A 15486-nucleotide genomic window follows, 5' to 3' on the forward strand; every position below is an offset into this window, starting at 1 on the left:
CTTCATGTATCATACATGAGAAAAGATAGTTATTTGATGTAAAACAGAATTGTGACCTTGCTGCAGAGCGTTCATTACCTAACACCGCGACAAGCAAATGAATGGATTTTGGAATAGTGCAAATAATAGTAATAATAATAATTTTTGGTTCCTGGCATTTGCTCGCTGACAGCCAGATTTAGCAGCAAGTGTTTTGTATTATTATTTATAAAAGGGATTGCAAATAGAATTCCACATAACCTTAAGACATTACGGAAGCATATGTCTAGCGCAAGGGTATTACACACAAGTAATCAAGGTTTTGTGAGTGCTTATAAGGCAAGCAGTGGAAGACCAGAAACAAAATGCTGGCTGCCAGAAGAATGCATGCTTTATGCAAGGACACATATGTACATGCAACTATCAATTATGCATCATTCTTAGGCAATTGAATCCCTACATAGGAAGGTTATGATTATGGTTACTATGGAAATTACTCATGCAGTTTCTTACGCATTTTGCACACGATAAACAGTTGTGTGATAGTCTGTTGATACTGTTTAAGGGAACTGTAGCACTCCCAGGAGGTGCTGAATCATCAAGTTTGGACACCACCCTCTGCAGAAAGCCTTTCCCTTGCTAAACATGAAGGGGTGCCTGAATCATCTCCTCCAGTAGGTCCCAGTTCAGTTCTTCTGGGCTGGACTCCAGAGCTGCCCAGAGCCTGCCCCAACGCCCTGCTCTCCAACAGGGCACCACCTCAAAATACCAGCAAACTTCCTCTTCAACAGCTGATGGAAAAAATTTCCCCTTCCCACAGCCTATACCAGCCTGTCTGCAGAGCATCAGGAACGGGCTGTGAGAATGATGTGTATTTGGGGTGAAAATTTACTGCAAGAGAGACCGACTGCTGCTCCTGGGAGGGTGGACAGATTGAGAAAAGCTGGTGCTTTCACAGTGATGGAGAGAACACCAAAGCGCTCTGCCCCAGCTGAAGGATGTGCTGCCAAAAATTAAGGCAGGGGGCAGGAAACACTGTATAGGGGTTTTACCTCATTAAACCTGCACAAAACCTAAATCAGGCCTTAGGAGTAGCTTGCAACAGAGCACGTATTCTGTGTGGAGCTGGCAGGATTGCCTTTGTTTTTCAACAAAGATCACAAATAGGTTTCTAAACCACCTCAATGTGTTTAAAATGGTGAAGTTATTAGGCAAGGAGGTACAATAAAAGAAACATCTCTGCAAATGGAAAACCCCTAGGCATATACGCCTTCAAAATGCTATTGGAATTTTAAGCCCTGATAATTGCTTTGTAATGTAAGCAATTGCATTATGAGCATGAACACCGCAGCCGATGCATCACCGCAGCCGTACCTTCCGCCCTGCCTGCGGTCTTTTCCCCTCGGCAAAGTACCCTCTGATTGCGGTGGGCTTAAATGGAACTCATGGCACAACTGATTGCATGTGCTAAAGGGAGTCGGTTTAATGGACAAACCTAGCTGCTGTGTAGCCGTCTGTGCAAGACCATAGCAAAAGGGAGAAAGCCCCACGGAGCAGCACCGGGCACTGCCCCCGGCACCGCCAGCCAGGAGCATATCCCGGCATGCGAGGGGACCTTCGTCAGCTCTCCTCGAAAGGGAGGGCACCAAATGACTTTTGCTCTCTGAAGCCATAATTTATTAGAAAACCGCTAGAACGAGGCAATTTTTCTAATGGAGAAAGTTTCCCTCCTCTAAGAGCAACAAATTAAAATTGGAGAGGGCTGAACACAAACCCAACTGCACCCTTGGCAGGCTGTCATTTCTTTCAGGCTTGTTCTGAATTCAGTGGCTTCAGAGGCTGCATCTAAAATATATTCAATCTCCCCTAGGTCCCAGATATTTCTTCTCACCCATCACCACCAGGCTGAGGCCCAGCAGCTCAAACAGAAGCCCACCCGCCCCACACTCAACCCTGTTGCCCCGGGGGCAGTGGCCACAGCAGAATCGCCTTCCTCCCTGCCAGCTCTGCTGCAGACTAATGCACACAGTAAATCACCAGCAAACAAATAAAAAAACACCCCACTGTATCGCAGAGGGACTAAAATTAGCAGTGAAGTTGCCTGGAGGTACAGGAGCAGTCGAATTTGGTACGTGGCAACCCGCAGCCTCCCAGAGCCAGAGCGGGAGCTGCGTGGGACAGGGCTCATGTGAGCAGTGGCCAAAGTTCTATAGGTGACCCCACCTATAGCTGGCAGGCCCTCCGATGAGTTTGCTGCTTACGCTTTCCATAGAATTTGGGCTGAAAATATTCATGGTGGGCGCCTGCTGCAGACTATTTTGGCAGGGGTGGGGTGGGGGGGAAGCTTCACAGAACAGCTTCACAGTTTCCGAGCAGTGGGCTGGAGACAAAATGCCACGTTTTGTCCGTGTTAAAGGCTCTGAAGCATTTAATTGAAAAGCTTTAGCAACCCTGTACTTAGGAGGAGGGTTTTGGTGTCAGAAGTGTCCCTTTTGCTATTTTGGGGGGAAAAAAAAGCTGCAAAACTGGTCAAATTGTGAACCTATCAAGGTTTGCAAACACTCAGTAAAGACCTACTCAAACAAACGTAGCTGCTAAATTCCACAGCCAGGCTTGCTTCTGGATGCCCTGCTTCCCACCAGACCCCAGAGGGGACACTGTCCCTCCTGCGACCTCTGCTTTCAGGGGAGAAGGCAGCAGCTCCTCCTCCCTGTGCCCTCACAACAGAGCCATCCTGGGGTGGGCACATCCCACCAGCACCCAGGAGGGTCCAGCCCCTGGAGCCAGGGCTGCGCTGGAGCTGCCTGGGGCCTTCCCATGGAGTGTGACAGGACATGGGATCACCCACACTTGGGATCAGAGTCTGCTTTTACCCACACCTGTACCCACCCCCCCAACCATTCAGCAGCACTATAGTTGTAATCATTACCACCCCTGAAAATGTTGCAGTTTTCTGTATTTTCAGTTCCTCAATTACATTCATTATCACATTAAACATTCCTGATGCTACAGGAACAGACTAAAAACAGTAAGCCTGTATCTTCTTAACACAAACGTAACCCTTTTGTACTACTGAGAGTGTAGCAGGCTCATTGTTTTACAGCAACAAAGCTTTTGTTTCCAGAAATCCAATTCATAAAGAATACTTGCCAAGGCTGTACACATTTCGTTCAGGGTTTTTGTTGTCAGTTTTGTTTGGTTGGTTGGTTTTTTTTCTTACTGCCACTGACATTTCTTCAAGTTCAAATCTGATTTAGGATTAGACCAGCAATTGAAATAAAATGGAAGAGTCATAGAAAAGCAAAAAAAAAAAAATTTCCCTCCAACTGCAGGGCACAACCGCACCACCTTCAGGCAGGCAGCCCTGTGCCCACCCCAGGCTGTGGGATCCACACACCTTCCGCTGCTATAAATAGGCACAGCCACTTTGCTCTGTCTCCAAAAATAGAAGCACATTGCAAAGGAGATAGAAACAGTAAAACACTGTACATAAGGTTTGGTGTCTTTTTTTAAATAAACATGAATTTGTAACCAAAGCTGCCCAAGGCAGGCAGTGATGCAGCCGGGGAGATGTTGTCTGCAGGAGCATGCAGGGGAACCAGCTGATGGCTGCAGGAACCAGGTCAGGGGTGAGGAACAAGCAGGTTTTGATGCTATCCCACTTCTCCCCATGCCAAGCTCCAAGTCACAACAGCATGATTAAAACATATAACAAAAATTGATATCTGCCTGTCTGGCTACTCCAGAGCTCCAGCGAGGGTAAACAGACAACCCTCAGGTTTGCTCGCTGCCTCCACAGTGCAGGTTCCTAGGGAGCATCCCCTGCTCCAGGAGAGTCATGCAGTAGGACATGGCACCCAGGCTCTGCCCTGGCACTCACCTGGGGCAGATGCAGCTCCTGCTACCCCTGGGCAAACAAAACCAAGCCTGCTTTTCCCAGCCTGGTGGCTTCAGCCACGCCATGGTCACAGAATGGCACCAGATACTAGACACCCCAACACCAGGCACCAGTGCTGTTGGACCTGACCTCCCTCCATGGGCTGGATCCCAAGCAGGGAGCACAATCCTGGGTCTATCCTGCCCGGACATCAGAGATGCCATAACACTTTATAGGAACAAAGATTTTGTCCCAAATTGCCAACACCCACAGCATGCGATAGCCCTGCTGCTGCTGGGTGAGCTTTGACAGCAAGCTCAAAGCCAGAGGCAGGGAAAACAGACACATCATGGATCTGGCATTTTGTTGCTGTTTGTTGTATTAATTCAGAGGAATTAGTGTCACAGGACAGGAGGCATATAAGGCCACTGAGGAAATACAGCGAGGAAGGTACCTTGCCCAGCATCCTGGCTGTGGACTTGCCCTACTCCAGCCTCAAAGGGATCCTTCAGCTAACAGGGACAGACCTCTGTTGGCTGCTACCAAGAGTCACCTGAAGGCTGCTGGAAGGGTTTTGCAAGAGAAATCTAGGAATGATTCTCAATTCCTACTTTATCTAGTAAAAAGAATTGAAAGCAGCTCAGCTGCACTCATTTACAGTTGCCTGTCCTCTGCTCCACCCTGGTGGGCTCAGCAGCACAGAGGCCCCCACACAGCAGCACTTGTACAGAAAGTCAGAGCTCTCTGGCTGGGGGTACCCAGGACACATGCAACAAACAGATTTCTAGCCCCGTACCTTCGCCTTATCCCTCTAACTCCAGGCAGCTCTCACCACAGAGCTGCCCAGCCTTGGGCATTCACAGGTCAAATGCTTCACTTACACTGATTTTTGAATGCAATTACCAGCTATTTGAAACACAGAACATTCTTAGCCTCCCTTGGATCAACTTTTTCAGCAATGCTTGTTCCAGGGAAAAAAACCAACCACTAAAACAAACAAACAGATCTTCAGCAACTCAAGCAGCCACCAGAGCACAGGCAGTGCTTTGCCACAGGGTGAAGAGAGGTCACGCAGTGGGGGCTCATTACCAGAGCAGGAGGGTTGCGAAGCGACATCAAGCAGACCAGGCACATCTCCTGCAGAAAGTCACCCTCTCTCTGAATCTTTGTAATTGGTGATCAGTCCCATACAAGGCCAGAAATCAGGCTTATTAAAGCATGAACTGCTGAACCCCTTGTTAGATGCCAACAACATCTTCACCTGTGGGATTATTTACCCTGTAGGCAGGGTTACTGGCCCTGGAGAAAAAAAAAAAAAATAAATAGATTTCTAGCAGAGATAGTGCAGCTGGGGCACATTTCCCATCCATGGGATGATACCATGCTGTCTCACAGAGAGAATGCTTCCCACACACACCAGAAAATAGCCAGTACAGCTGCATGCACACAAGGCATATGTTTCTGTATAAGGTACCTATATGGTACAGCTCCTCTTCTGCTTTCACTGTATTTTATCTTTAAATTGAGAGAGCTTTTTTGTAGCAAATCATCAGAGAGGAACAGCTAGTTACCAAGGAGATTCTCTGATGAATCAGACACTGACTGGTATAAGATCTAGACAGGCTGTAGCTTCTTAATTTGTGAGACCTTACATTTTAAACAGGGGGGAAAAGATCCTATCACAACCAGCCATGGACCACGCCAGCAAAAGCAGCTTTTATTTTTGCCATAGGAACAAATAGCAAGCACACAGTGTGGGAAATCAGTGAGCAGCCGGAGATGAATGGGAGCGTCTCTCCAGCATACTCTTGACTCAGAAAAGCAAATACCACCCAAGGACAAAGTGGTCCGATGGAGGTGACTGAGGGGAAGGCTGGGAAGCCCCTGATTTCACACCGGCACGTGCAAGGATACACAGGGAAGAGTGAGCACTGGAGAAAGAGCTGCATGCCTGCTTCTGCACAGCCCTGGCATTTTGGAAAGTAAAGGTTGCACAGCCTGGCGAGGTGCTGCCGATCCGTGTGCTGGCCACGGGCGCAGCGCAATACTGGGACTGCCCCAACCCTGAGCCCGCTTTCCTGCCAGACTCCTGCAGTTTTCTTTTGAGGAGCGGGTGAGACAGATGAATTTCACCAGATGACAGCAAAGGCACTGACCCCGTGCCAAGCATCCTGCCCTCGTGGGGGTGGCCATCATGCCCCGGAGGAGCCCAGGCAGCCAGGGATACACAGACAGCAGATGAGAAGAAGAGATTTTATGAAGGTGGGAATAACAAGGAGCTGCATGAAACAAAGTTTGACAAGAAAAAGCTCCGCTTTTTTGGGCTGACTGGATTCAGATGGTCTTTGCACCCACTTCCTTCTGGCGGCTTGTTTCTGAATAATTACTGAACCCTGGTGCTTCGCCTGCATTTAAAAACAAAGTAATTAAAACTGCCTGGGAACTGCAAGAGCAGCGAGAAATATTTGGAGACATCAAGAGACAAGATATATGGAAAACTCCTGCTTGTAGATAGGCTGTTTTCCCAAAGGTGGAAACTACAGAAGTATGTAGATGAGAGGGAAAATCTCCCTGTCAGATCCCATTGAAATCTCCGTTTTGGGCGCTGCTGCTCCGCTGCTACTAAGGTAAACCTGATCCTTACCGGGGGAAGCTGCAGGATGCGCTGAGGTGTTTGGGACAGTGCCGAGAGCTTAGATGGGCTGCTGTGAAGTATCAGGGAGTGAAGATTAAAACATGTATTAGAGCAAATTCAGGCTTTACCGCACCCTGGAAAAGGATTTTCCTAGAGAGATTGTGTCCGACAAGAGGCTGGCACAAGCCAGGCTTTAACCAAGGATTTGAGCGAAGGGCTTCTTATAAGCAAACAGTTTCAAGTGCTGTTTTGAGATATAAATTACACTTGCTCATCTCAGAAATTAATTAGCTGTCAGTAGCATTTGTGGGCTGAAGCTAGAGGCTTACAGTAACATTTTAGTGATGCATATTGTGATGTTATCATGGGAGGACCACTTATTAGCGGGCCTTATTTAGAAGGCAAAAATACTCCAGAATGCTGCAATAGAGACTGAAAACAGCATATGGGGTAGGGAAGGGGTGCAAGAAACACTTGCTGACAGCAAGCTGCTTTTGGCACTGCAAAAAAAATTGTCAGGAATTTCCAAGCCATGGCTCACAGCCAGTGGGTAACTCACTGTCCGTCCCCCTCCAGCTTCATACAGGGGCTCGTACAGCATTCACTTGCTGCCCTTCCCAGCTGTGCCAGGCAAATTAAAGATGTAGTAGCAGCAAATTAAAACAGGCTGCCAGCATTCATGCACTTAATGGGCTATTTGGTCTTGTTTGACTTCATATTTATGATCTTTATTCACTTTAGGGTTAAGTTGAAGTCGTTTATATGTTTGCATTTAAAACAGGGAAGGGCTGAGAAAGCTGTAACTGCACACAAACTTCCCACAGGCAAAGCACAAACTTCCACGGACTCCTCAGCTTACAAACCACACTATGCCACAAGAGTGCTGTTATTCCAGCCTTGGGCTGATTTGGGATATCCATACTCCCCAGGAAGCATTCAGAGTTTGTTTTTCCAAATGTGTGCAAGCAGCAGTTGCTAGAACATGAAGCGGATCTTACAGAGTGCTTTTAATCCAAGAACAGCAAACAGGCAGGTTAGGGATTTACCAGTGGAGAAACTGAGGCAGTGAGCATTTAAATAATTTGGATAAAAAACTGCAGCCGAACAGAAAAAGTGTCCAGATAGGAACTTAAGTCCTCAGTTCCGCCGCTTTGCAGTAACTATTGGTCTGGAAAGCCTTGAAAATGCACCGCTCACGTGACTTTGGCTATGCAGCAAAGCTGGCCTCGACACGGGGACTAAGGGCGGCACAGCCCCTGTACAGTGTGGTCCCTGGGCTGGACAACACCTGCATTCTCTCTTTGCTTGTGAACACTGACAGCAGCAAATAAATAAGAGGTTGACAGTGGTCTAAACACTGGCTTTTGAGTTTAAGGTTTGTTGCCACAAGCATTTGCCTGTGTAATAAGGAGAATAAAGTCAAGGAAAGAGGTGGGGATTCAAGAGGAATATGAACTGCCAGGTAAAGGGTGGCCTCCACCAAGCCATATGCTTGGCAGCAAATCTGGTCCCTCAGTACTAAACTTGTGTTGAAACAGGGAGAGATTTTGATACAGATAAAGTTGAAATACAAAGAAACTGATGTAATTTGCTCCAGACCTCTGCATGCACATATTCTTATATGGTGTTTGAGAAATCAATTATTCTCGGCGCATATAGAGTCCGTTGCTGAGCTCAGAATCCAGGCACTGGGGAAACTTATGAAACAACCATACAGATTAGCTCTGTCATAATCCACTCAGTCCCAATTGAAGAAATCCCCCAGGAGGGCTTTGTTGCCTTGCTAGAAATCCCCTTATTCACCAGCAGCCCCTCGGCAGGGCAGATGGGTTTTGCCTCACAGGGATGCTCTGCGCTAGCTCCAGCCATTGACTTCCCCCCACCCAAAAAAGGGGCTTAGGCAGATCCCACAGGGTGTCTCCCTGTGTCCCCAGCATGATCCCCCTTACCTCAGCTGCTCGCTCCAGGGGACGCCCTGGGAGTCCCAAGGCTGCAGTGGGTTGAGCAAGCCAGCTTTGGGAGGAGGACTCAGGACCAGCCTGGCCCCTCACATGCCCTGGAAGGCAAAGCTCAGTGCCAGCACAGCGGGGAGGCACAGAATCCTTCCTGACAACCTTCTCTGAATGACCCAGATTGCATCAACAGGCTCTGGAGGGAGCCCACAGCCAGTGCTCTTCAGATGGGAGCATAGGATTTGCAACATGGGGCCCAAGAGGGACAAGGAACACAGCAATGGGAAAAGAAAGCAGAAGGCCTCAGCACCCTTCCCACCTTCAAAGCTGGTAAATGTCTCTTATTTCCCTTTCTACTCTTTCTTATAAAGAAGCCGGAAAAGTCCCCCCCTCCCTGTGCTACTTTGCATGCCAAGTGGCAGGGTACTGGGGAGACCCCGATGCCGAGTACTGAACCTTGCCTTCCAGGCTGCTGTTCAAAAGCCCAGAGGCAGCCCAGCAGGCTGGAGCATTGCATGTGTGTGTCCAGAATGACCCAACATTTCTCCCCTTGATATTTAAGGATTATTTGGTAGATAAGCTCATGAATAACCGGGTGCTGCATGTTGTGCCAGCAGAGGGGCAGTGGCAGCAAAGGAGTCTCCTGGTTTTTGCATGCTTGTTCAGAGGCTACAAACACAGAAGTATTGATGCTTGTAATACCCCTCCAGGTGAAGGGCAGGCAGAGAGAGCAGACCCTAATCAGTGAAGGGGTCTACATGAACACACACACCCCACCCCCCCCAGGCACAATGCACAGAGGGACATGCCAGAAGCCTCCACTCCCACGAGAGTCTCCCTTTGGGACACTGCAGCTCTGCAGTGCCTCTTGGGCTGAGCAATGCCTTTTGACTCATGTAATCTTGTTTAAATGCAACAAGCATCTTCTCCTATGCAGGTGCAAGCCACAAGCACCATTATTCTGGGCATATAAGCCACTAAAAGCAGCATTGCCTCTCTTAATGGAAGAGAAGTATCACAGCAGTAGCTACACTATGGACCATTAATTTACTGCCAGGTGGCTTAATCCTAGACTTGAACATGCATTTAACTAGAGGTCTAGAGCAAAAAATATTACAGTGCAACTGTAGAAATGCACTTTCACAGTAATAGTTTTAGTGCCAGTTGAACTCTGAGGCAGAACTCCCTCCAGCTCCCATGCAGGCAGGGGCTCACTTCTATGTGCCCACATGCAGGTAAACACTGTGGGGTGGGATATTTGGTCATTAACAAAAGTATGAGGCAATGCCATTTCAGTAAGTGTTACATTAGAAATGAACGTGGAAGTATGGAGTCAGGCAAAAAATTACTTCATTATCATTTAGGTAAATGATTCTCCAGTACAGAACTGAAAATCTGCACCCCTGATACAGCCCCACAGATGCTTGTTACCCCTGTGCTTCATGCACATGTCTATGCTCTTTGCTGGGCTGAGTTCAGATCAATTGGCTTCGCTCAGCACCACGCTCGCCCTCCAGCACAAGCACATGACCTGCCACTTAGTGCTCACAAGTGTCATTTCCCAGCTGCACTGCCAGGGGTGTGCAGGAGGGGTACCAGGACAAATTTCTATACAATATTTGCCAGTTTAACTCCCAATTTGCCCAGCACAGCCATGTCCACTTCTAAAACAGGTCAGCTGCACCCCTCAGTAAGCTGGTCTTTCTAACTGGTATGTGTCCAGCAGTAGTTTTACGCTCTTGCTAATATCAGTGGAGATTTTAAATTGCCTTTAATTAGAGCTTTGAAAGATCCCACTGTTTCTCAGCAATTAGCTTCTGTACTGGGTTTGAATTGAACAGCAGCCCTTCACACTAGAGAATGTGACAAGCTTGGAAAACTGTTCATTTTTTACTCTGTTTCCAAGTCTTAACTCTGCTGCTGATGCGTAAAGGCTGGTGAGGAGACAAAATAAGTCTCGTACAAGGGAGAAATGAATGAAAAGTCTCAGAAATAACTTAAGCCCATCTACATCCTACCCACATGCTCACAGCTGGGTTTGTTCTACTTAAAACCAAAAGTCTGCCTCCACTAATTCACACTTAAGTAGGTCTGACTGAAGCTGCGTGGTTTTGAGAAGCACTGGAAGTTTGAGATGTGGGGCTGCGATAGGAAGAATCCCGCTGCTGCCAGCAGACCCGCTGGGTCTCAGCACTGTGGGCTGCCTCCCAGCAGTTAGCAGGTCAGCACTAGGATGCTAAGGCTGTTCTTGCATGGGATTTACTGTCAGCACAAGGTCTTTGTGTGAAAGGAAAAGACCTTTCCTTCCCCCTCAGCCCGTTCTCCAGCCCTCTCCCCTCCCCATCCTTCAATGTCCCCCAGCTCTGTCACCCTTATTAGACTTCTGACCCATTAGCCTGAGGACAGCTGGGGAGGTAGAATCTAAGATACTACACCTGATACTGTCCTACCCCCACCCCTTTGCCCTCCATCTCCTGGCCTCCAGGGCCCCTGCCCCTCTGCATTGCCCTCACACCAGCTCCAGAGCTGCACTAACATGCTGGTCTGAGGGACGACGCGCTTTCAATGCCTCAGAACAAACCTCCAGCTAAGTTATTAAACCCATTTAATACCACTTCTGACTGGTACAGAAGTTACGCTAAAAATAATTGCATTTCTCACTAGTCACAGATAAAACAGACCCTTTTTAATCATTAAGATATGACCTGATGTGCATTACAAGATATTAACAGCCCCACAACTAAAATAACAGATACAAGACCAAAAGCTAAGTCATAAGCATTCTCAAATGCCTGCAGATTAATCATTTCATATCTCCATAGGAGCATCCACCAAAGCCTTCCATCACTGTTCTTCTGTATCACTGTGGTCTTAAAGCCACAGCACAGCTCCGTTCCCAGCCACAGCTCTGCCTTGTCCGCAGAAGGCAAAAGCAGGGAAGGAAGGTGTGTGTTTGCTCCCAAACACAAGTTGATGGAAAACAAGGAATCAAAATTTCCAGAATCTGTTTTCAGATTTTCCATTTCACTCTGTGAAAAAAAGAAGTCCCTTGTTGTGTCAATCCTTTACAGTAATTATAAAATTGATACTCTCTTCAAAATATTTTTTCTTCAGTGCTTTCTCCGAAGTGCACATCCACTCCTGATCTCATGGCTCAAACTGTACTCTTGGTATTTTTGGAATTGATTGCAGCCTCCTGATCCATAAAAATAAGCAACACCACCAGCAAAATAAGAGCACAGGTGCTGCTGAAATGGCAATCACTGCTCAGGATCCAAGCTTGCAGTTACACAGCCCGAGACAGAAACCCACTGCCTCCTCCACACAGCACAGGTGCCAATTTCTCCCCATTTGGGGATTAAATAGATGACCACACAGCAGTTAGCTGACCTGTCTGAATCCCTATCAAGGGCTCTAAGCGGTCCAGAAGCAGCACAGCTTCACTTTAATTGCATAAGCACACAGCTTGTTCAAACTCCACTCAGGCCCACACTCAAGGATTTAAAGTAGTGACAGCCTCAAGTGCATTAGTCTCCCTTGCATACTCATAAGGTGCTTGAAAGCTTCAGCTCGCGTCCTTACTCTTGCGGCAGAAATCACGACCGTTTTGGTTTACATTGCTGAATCAAAAAGACCAGCAAGTGACTAACATTAGAGGTGTCAGGGAAAGCAAGGCAAAGTCCAAGCAGAACCCACCATAAAGGATCAGGTGCATTCAATCCAGTCCCCTTTTTATCCTTACAACCACACTCTCAACCCAGGGGCAGCAGATTTCATCAGAGCACCAGAAAGCCACAGCTGTTTTGGAGCACTGCTCCCAGCCAAGTGCCCAGCATCTGCAGGAAGGCCCATCACATCACCCAAGCACGCACCCATTCCAGATTGGCCATTTCTCTAGGCACCTGGTACAAGTACCCAGCCGCAGTCAATCAAGCCATCTGCAGCTTCCACAGGCAAACTCATCAAGTGAGACAAATGCATCACTTATTTTCGCCATGGTTAATGGCCATGAACCTGGAGGCTGAAATTTCAGTTCATGCCAAGGAATACAACAGTCAATAACAGATTCAGCCCACAAATAACTAGAGGAGTCCTGGCCTGTGCAATGGACCAAGGACACAAAGAAGACTCATTTATTTCTCAATTCTTTGTAATTCCTCCAAAACTAGCAAAGCTGGCCCTCTCAGAGATATTTAATAAGTTATTGCTATAGTCTAGCCCAGAACTCCTCTGGTGGTGTCATTAGCTCTGCTGCCTGGTACTACAGGCAGCTGCTCCCACCAATAACGCCGATTAGAACATGTACGCTTGTTCAACTAGGAGGTGGCTTCAGAGTCTGAGCATCAAGCCAAGACCAGCTAGCTGCTCGGGTTGAGCAGTTAGCATCCCTAAAGACCCTCTAGGCAGTCCTGGCTATACAGCATAAGCTGTAAGGAAAGGTGTTTTTTTGGGGGGAGGTAGTCAGCAGGAAGGGAAAGCAAGCCCCTCACCCCTGATCTTAAGCACTAAAGACTGGGAGTCCATGTTGTAGGACCACGGCCAAACTTTATTCTTCAAGAAACCCAGCCCTCAACGTTGCCAATGACATGCTATTAAGTGACCTGAAGAAGATACTACAGAAGTACGGACTATCATCCATTATGGCTGTCAGCTTTATAGGGCAAGAGTCAGCATAACACAGCCAGGGCCTCGTGCTTCTGATGCCAGCAGGAGCTAGCAGCCCTGGAAAAGCAGGTCATGCAGCCTCATGGTGGGCCCCAGGTGGGAACAGGATCACCGTCAAGGGCTATCAGGGACAAGCTCCCCCAGAGCTCAAATCTCTATCATTTTACACCATCTCCAAGTCTGCCTTTCCTCCTCCACCTTTAACTGAAACCTGCAGCTGTGCCATGCTCACTCTGCACCTCATCCTCTCCCACCACCCAGCAGGTCACCACTAGCACTTGTCCCCTTTGCAACATTACAGCAGAGCTCTATTCCTCATGTCTTGTTTTCCTAACTTGAGATACCTGGTGCCCACATGCCCCTTCTGGCTGCACTCTCATGTGCCCCCAGCATCACCCCTTGGTGGCCGCAGGAGCCCTTGAGCTGCCTCATGCTCCTAGCCCACCACCCATCTGGTACAGGCAGCACCAACCAGCCTCCCTCAGGAAAGGTCTTAATAATAAGCGTGGAATTTTCCAAATATTGATTCATTTTAGCCTAAATAATATCATTCTGTTATTATTGCTTATAAAGCTGGCTCTGCTCCACCTTCTACAACATTGCAGGAGTGACTTGGCTGCATCAAAGCTAACTCACACATCGTAGCAGCAGAGCCAGGCTATGCTTAGTACAGTCCATCAGCTAAAATAAAACACCAGGACCCCCATCTGCTCTTATCAAACAATGATAGACATAAATCAATACACTCATTTCTGCATAGCTCTTCCATGACTACAAGCCTGCCTAGGGAGGAAAGCACATACATTCAGCCTTACTGAACTTTAATGCAGATCACAATGAACACAAAAACCTGGCATCTTGATGCAGTACCACAATACATACTTCACCCCAGAAAGCTGCAATATAAGGAGTAAAGATAGTTCAAGAATCAACACTCAAATGAGAAAAAAAAAATACTTCAGACTACCAGGCACAATACCTTGGATGTGCAAACAGCACTTTTCTACTTGCTTGCAAGCATCTCTCCCCAAACAGCTCCACATTCTTCAGCCCAACAGCTCCAAAAAGTAGTCTCCTTCAAAATGTCTCAGCAAGAAACACCACAGAACCATCCAGAAAACACCTCGCTACTGTCACTGGGTGAACTATTCATCTGTGCTTAATCTGGCCTTGATCATCAACACCTGAAACCCACAGACACCCAGCACACCCTGGGTTATTTGCCCTGAGTTGCCATAGTTCAATTAACTTCACCTGATCCCTGATGACAATTGGGGTCAGCTGTGGACCTACAACTGTCTTGTTTAGGAGCCCAGACAGCATTTAGCAATAACATGGGGGGTGGGGAAGCTATTTTTCCTATTAAGCCTGAAGTCAGGATAGTAGCTAAAGTTAACTTGCTTGCAAGAAAAAGGTTTGGGGTTTTTTTGTGATCCATTGATTTTACATCTGAAATTCGGGTAAGAGGCTTAGCACACACTTACTGAGCAACAACTTCAAGGGACAGTGAGCAGGAGGCAGAAGTTTGGGATGTTGTTGTGTGGCTCCTGTTGCTAAGGTCAGTGCCTGGGTGATGCCTGTGTGCTCGCTGCAGCTGGGTCACTTGGGTTTTGCTTCTCAGAGTAAGGTGTGAGTCATGGCTGGAGAGCAAACTGCAAAAACTTGCTAAGGAATGCCTCTATCGTGTACTTCCACTCACCTATGAAAATATACATTAGTAGCAGCAGCTAATAACAACAGCCACTAGCAGTAGCAGATCTATATTAATACTTTTTCTGGTAGCAGCACGCTGTATATTAATAATTATATCTAACCTTTCAAATACACATAGGGAAAATAAAACCACTGTTTTTTCCACACACTGTTACAGGTCCCACCAATGTTAGGGTATAACATTAAGATATGTCATGTCAAAAATGTCTTGGTGACAGAATACTCTGAATATCAGTGCTTTCTAGTTCCCCTCACGTGATACAGCCAAAGCCCGAGTTTCTAAATGCCTAGTCACTTCTGAAACTATCACCAGAAATAGATGTTTGCATGAGTTGTGTGTTGCACTAGTGGTAGCAGTAGGTTTCAGTTTGGAGATGTGATGGTTGAAAAAAGAGAAAGACATGGTTATTAACTTTTACCAAACCGGTAGGGTGTGCTTACATACAGAAATGTGCTGTACATGAATGTGATGCCCATATGACACTTACATATGCTCCCCACCTGTAAATGATGTGGTCCCTGTAAAACCTTGTGCGCCTTGTCTCTGAGAAGCCAGCAAAGAAGTGCCTCTTTTTTCTTTTTTTTTTTTTTTTTTTTTTTTGTTTCAGGAGTTTTATGTCTTGATTCTGTTTCTACAAATAGTGATAAGTTTGATATAGAACCAG

The 15486-nt window shown here is 47.1% G+C and overlaps 1 protein-coding gene across 4 annotated transcripts in view; it reads left to right on the forward strand.

The window, feature by feature from the left end:
- The window catches only part of LOC130158106 (calcium-activated potassium channel subunit beta-2), a 152547-nt gene that overhangs the window by 92827 nt on the left and 44234 nt on the right, over positions 1-15486 (forward strand). Inside the window, exon 1 of one of the 4 annotated variants that reach the window (XM_056358502.1) lies at positions 8334-8773. The exons of the other annotated variants lie outside the window; for them this stretch is intronic. Coding sequence (XP_056214477.1) covers positions 8724-8773 — 50 coding nt within the window. The 5' untranslated portion in view covers positions 8334-8723. Of the gene's footprint in view, positions 1-8333; positions 8774-15486 lie in introns of those variants that run through there. 4 annotated transcript variants of the gene reach the window in all.

This window comes from Falco biarmicus, chromosome 13 (genome assembly GCF_023638135.1).
Source record: "Falco biarmicus isolate bFalBia1 chromosome 13, bFalBia1.pri, whole genome shotgun sequence".
Classification (NCBI taxonomy): domain Eukaryota; kingdom Metazoa; phylum Chordata; class Aves; order Falconiformes; family Falconidae; genus Falco; species Falco biarmicus.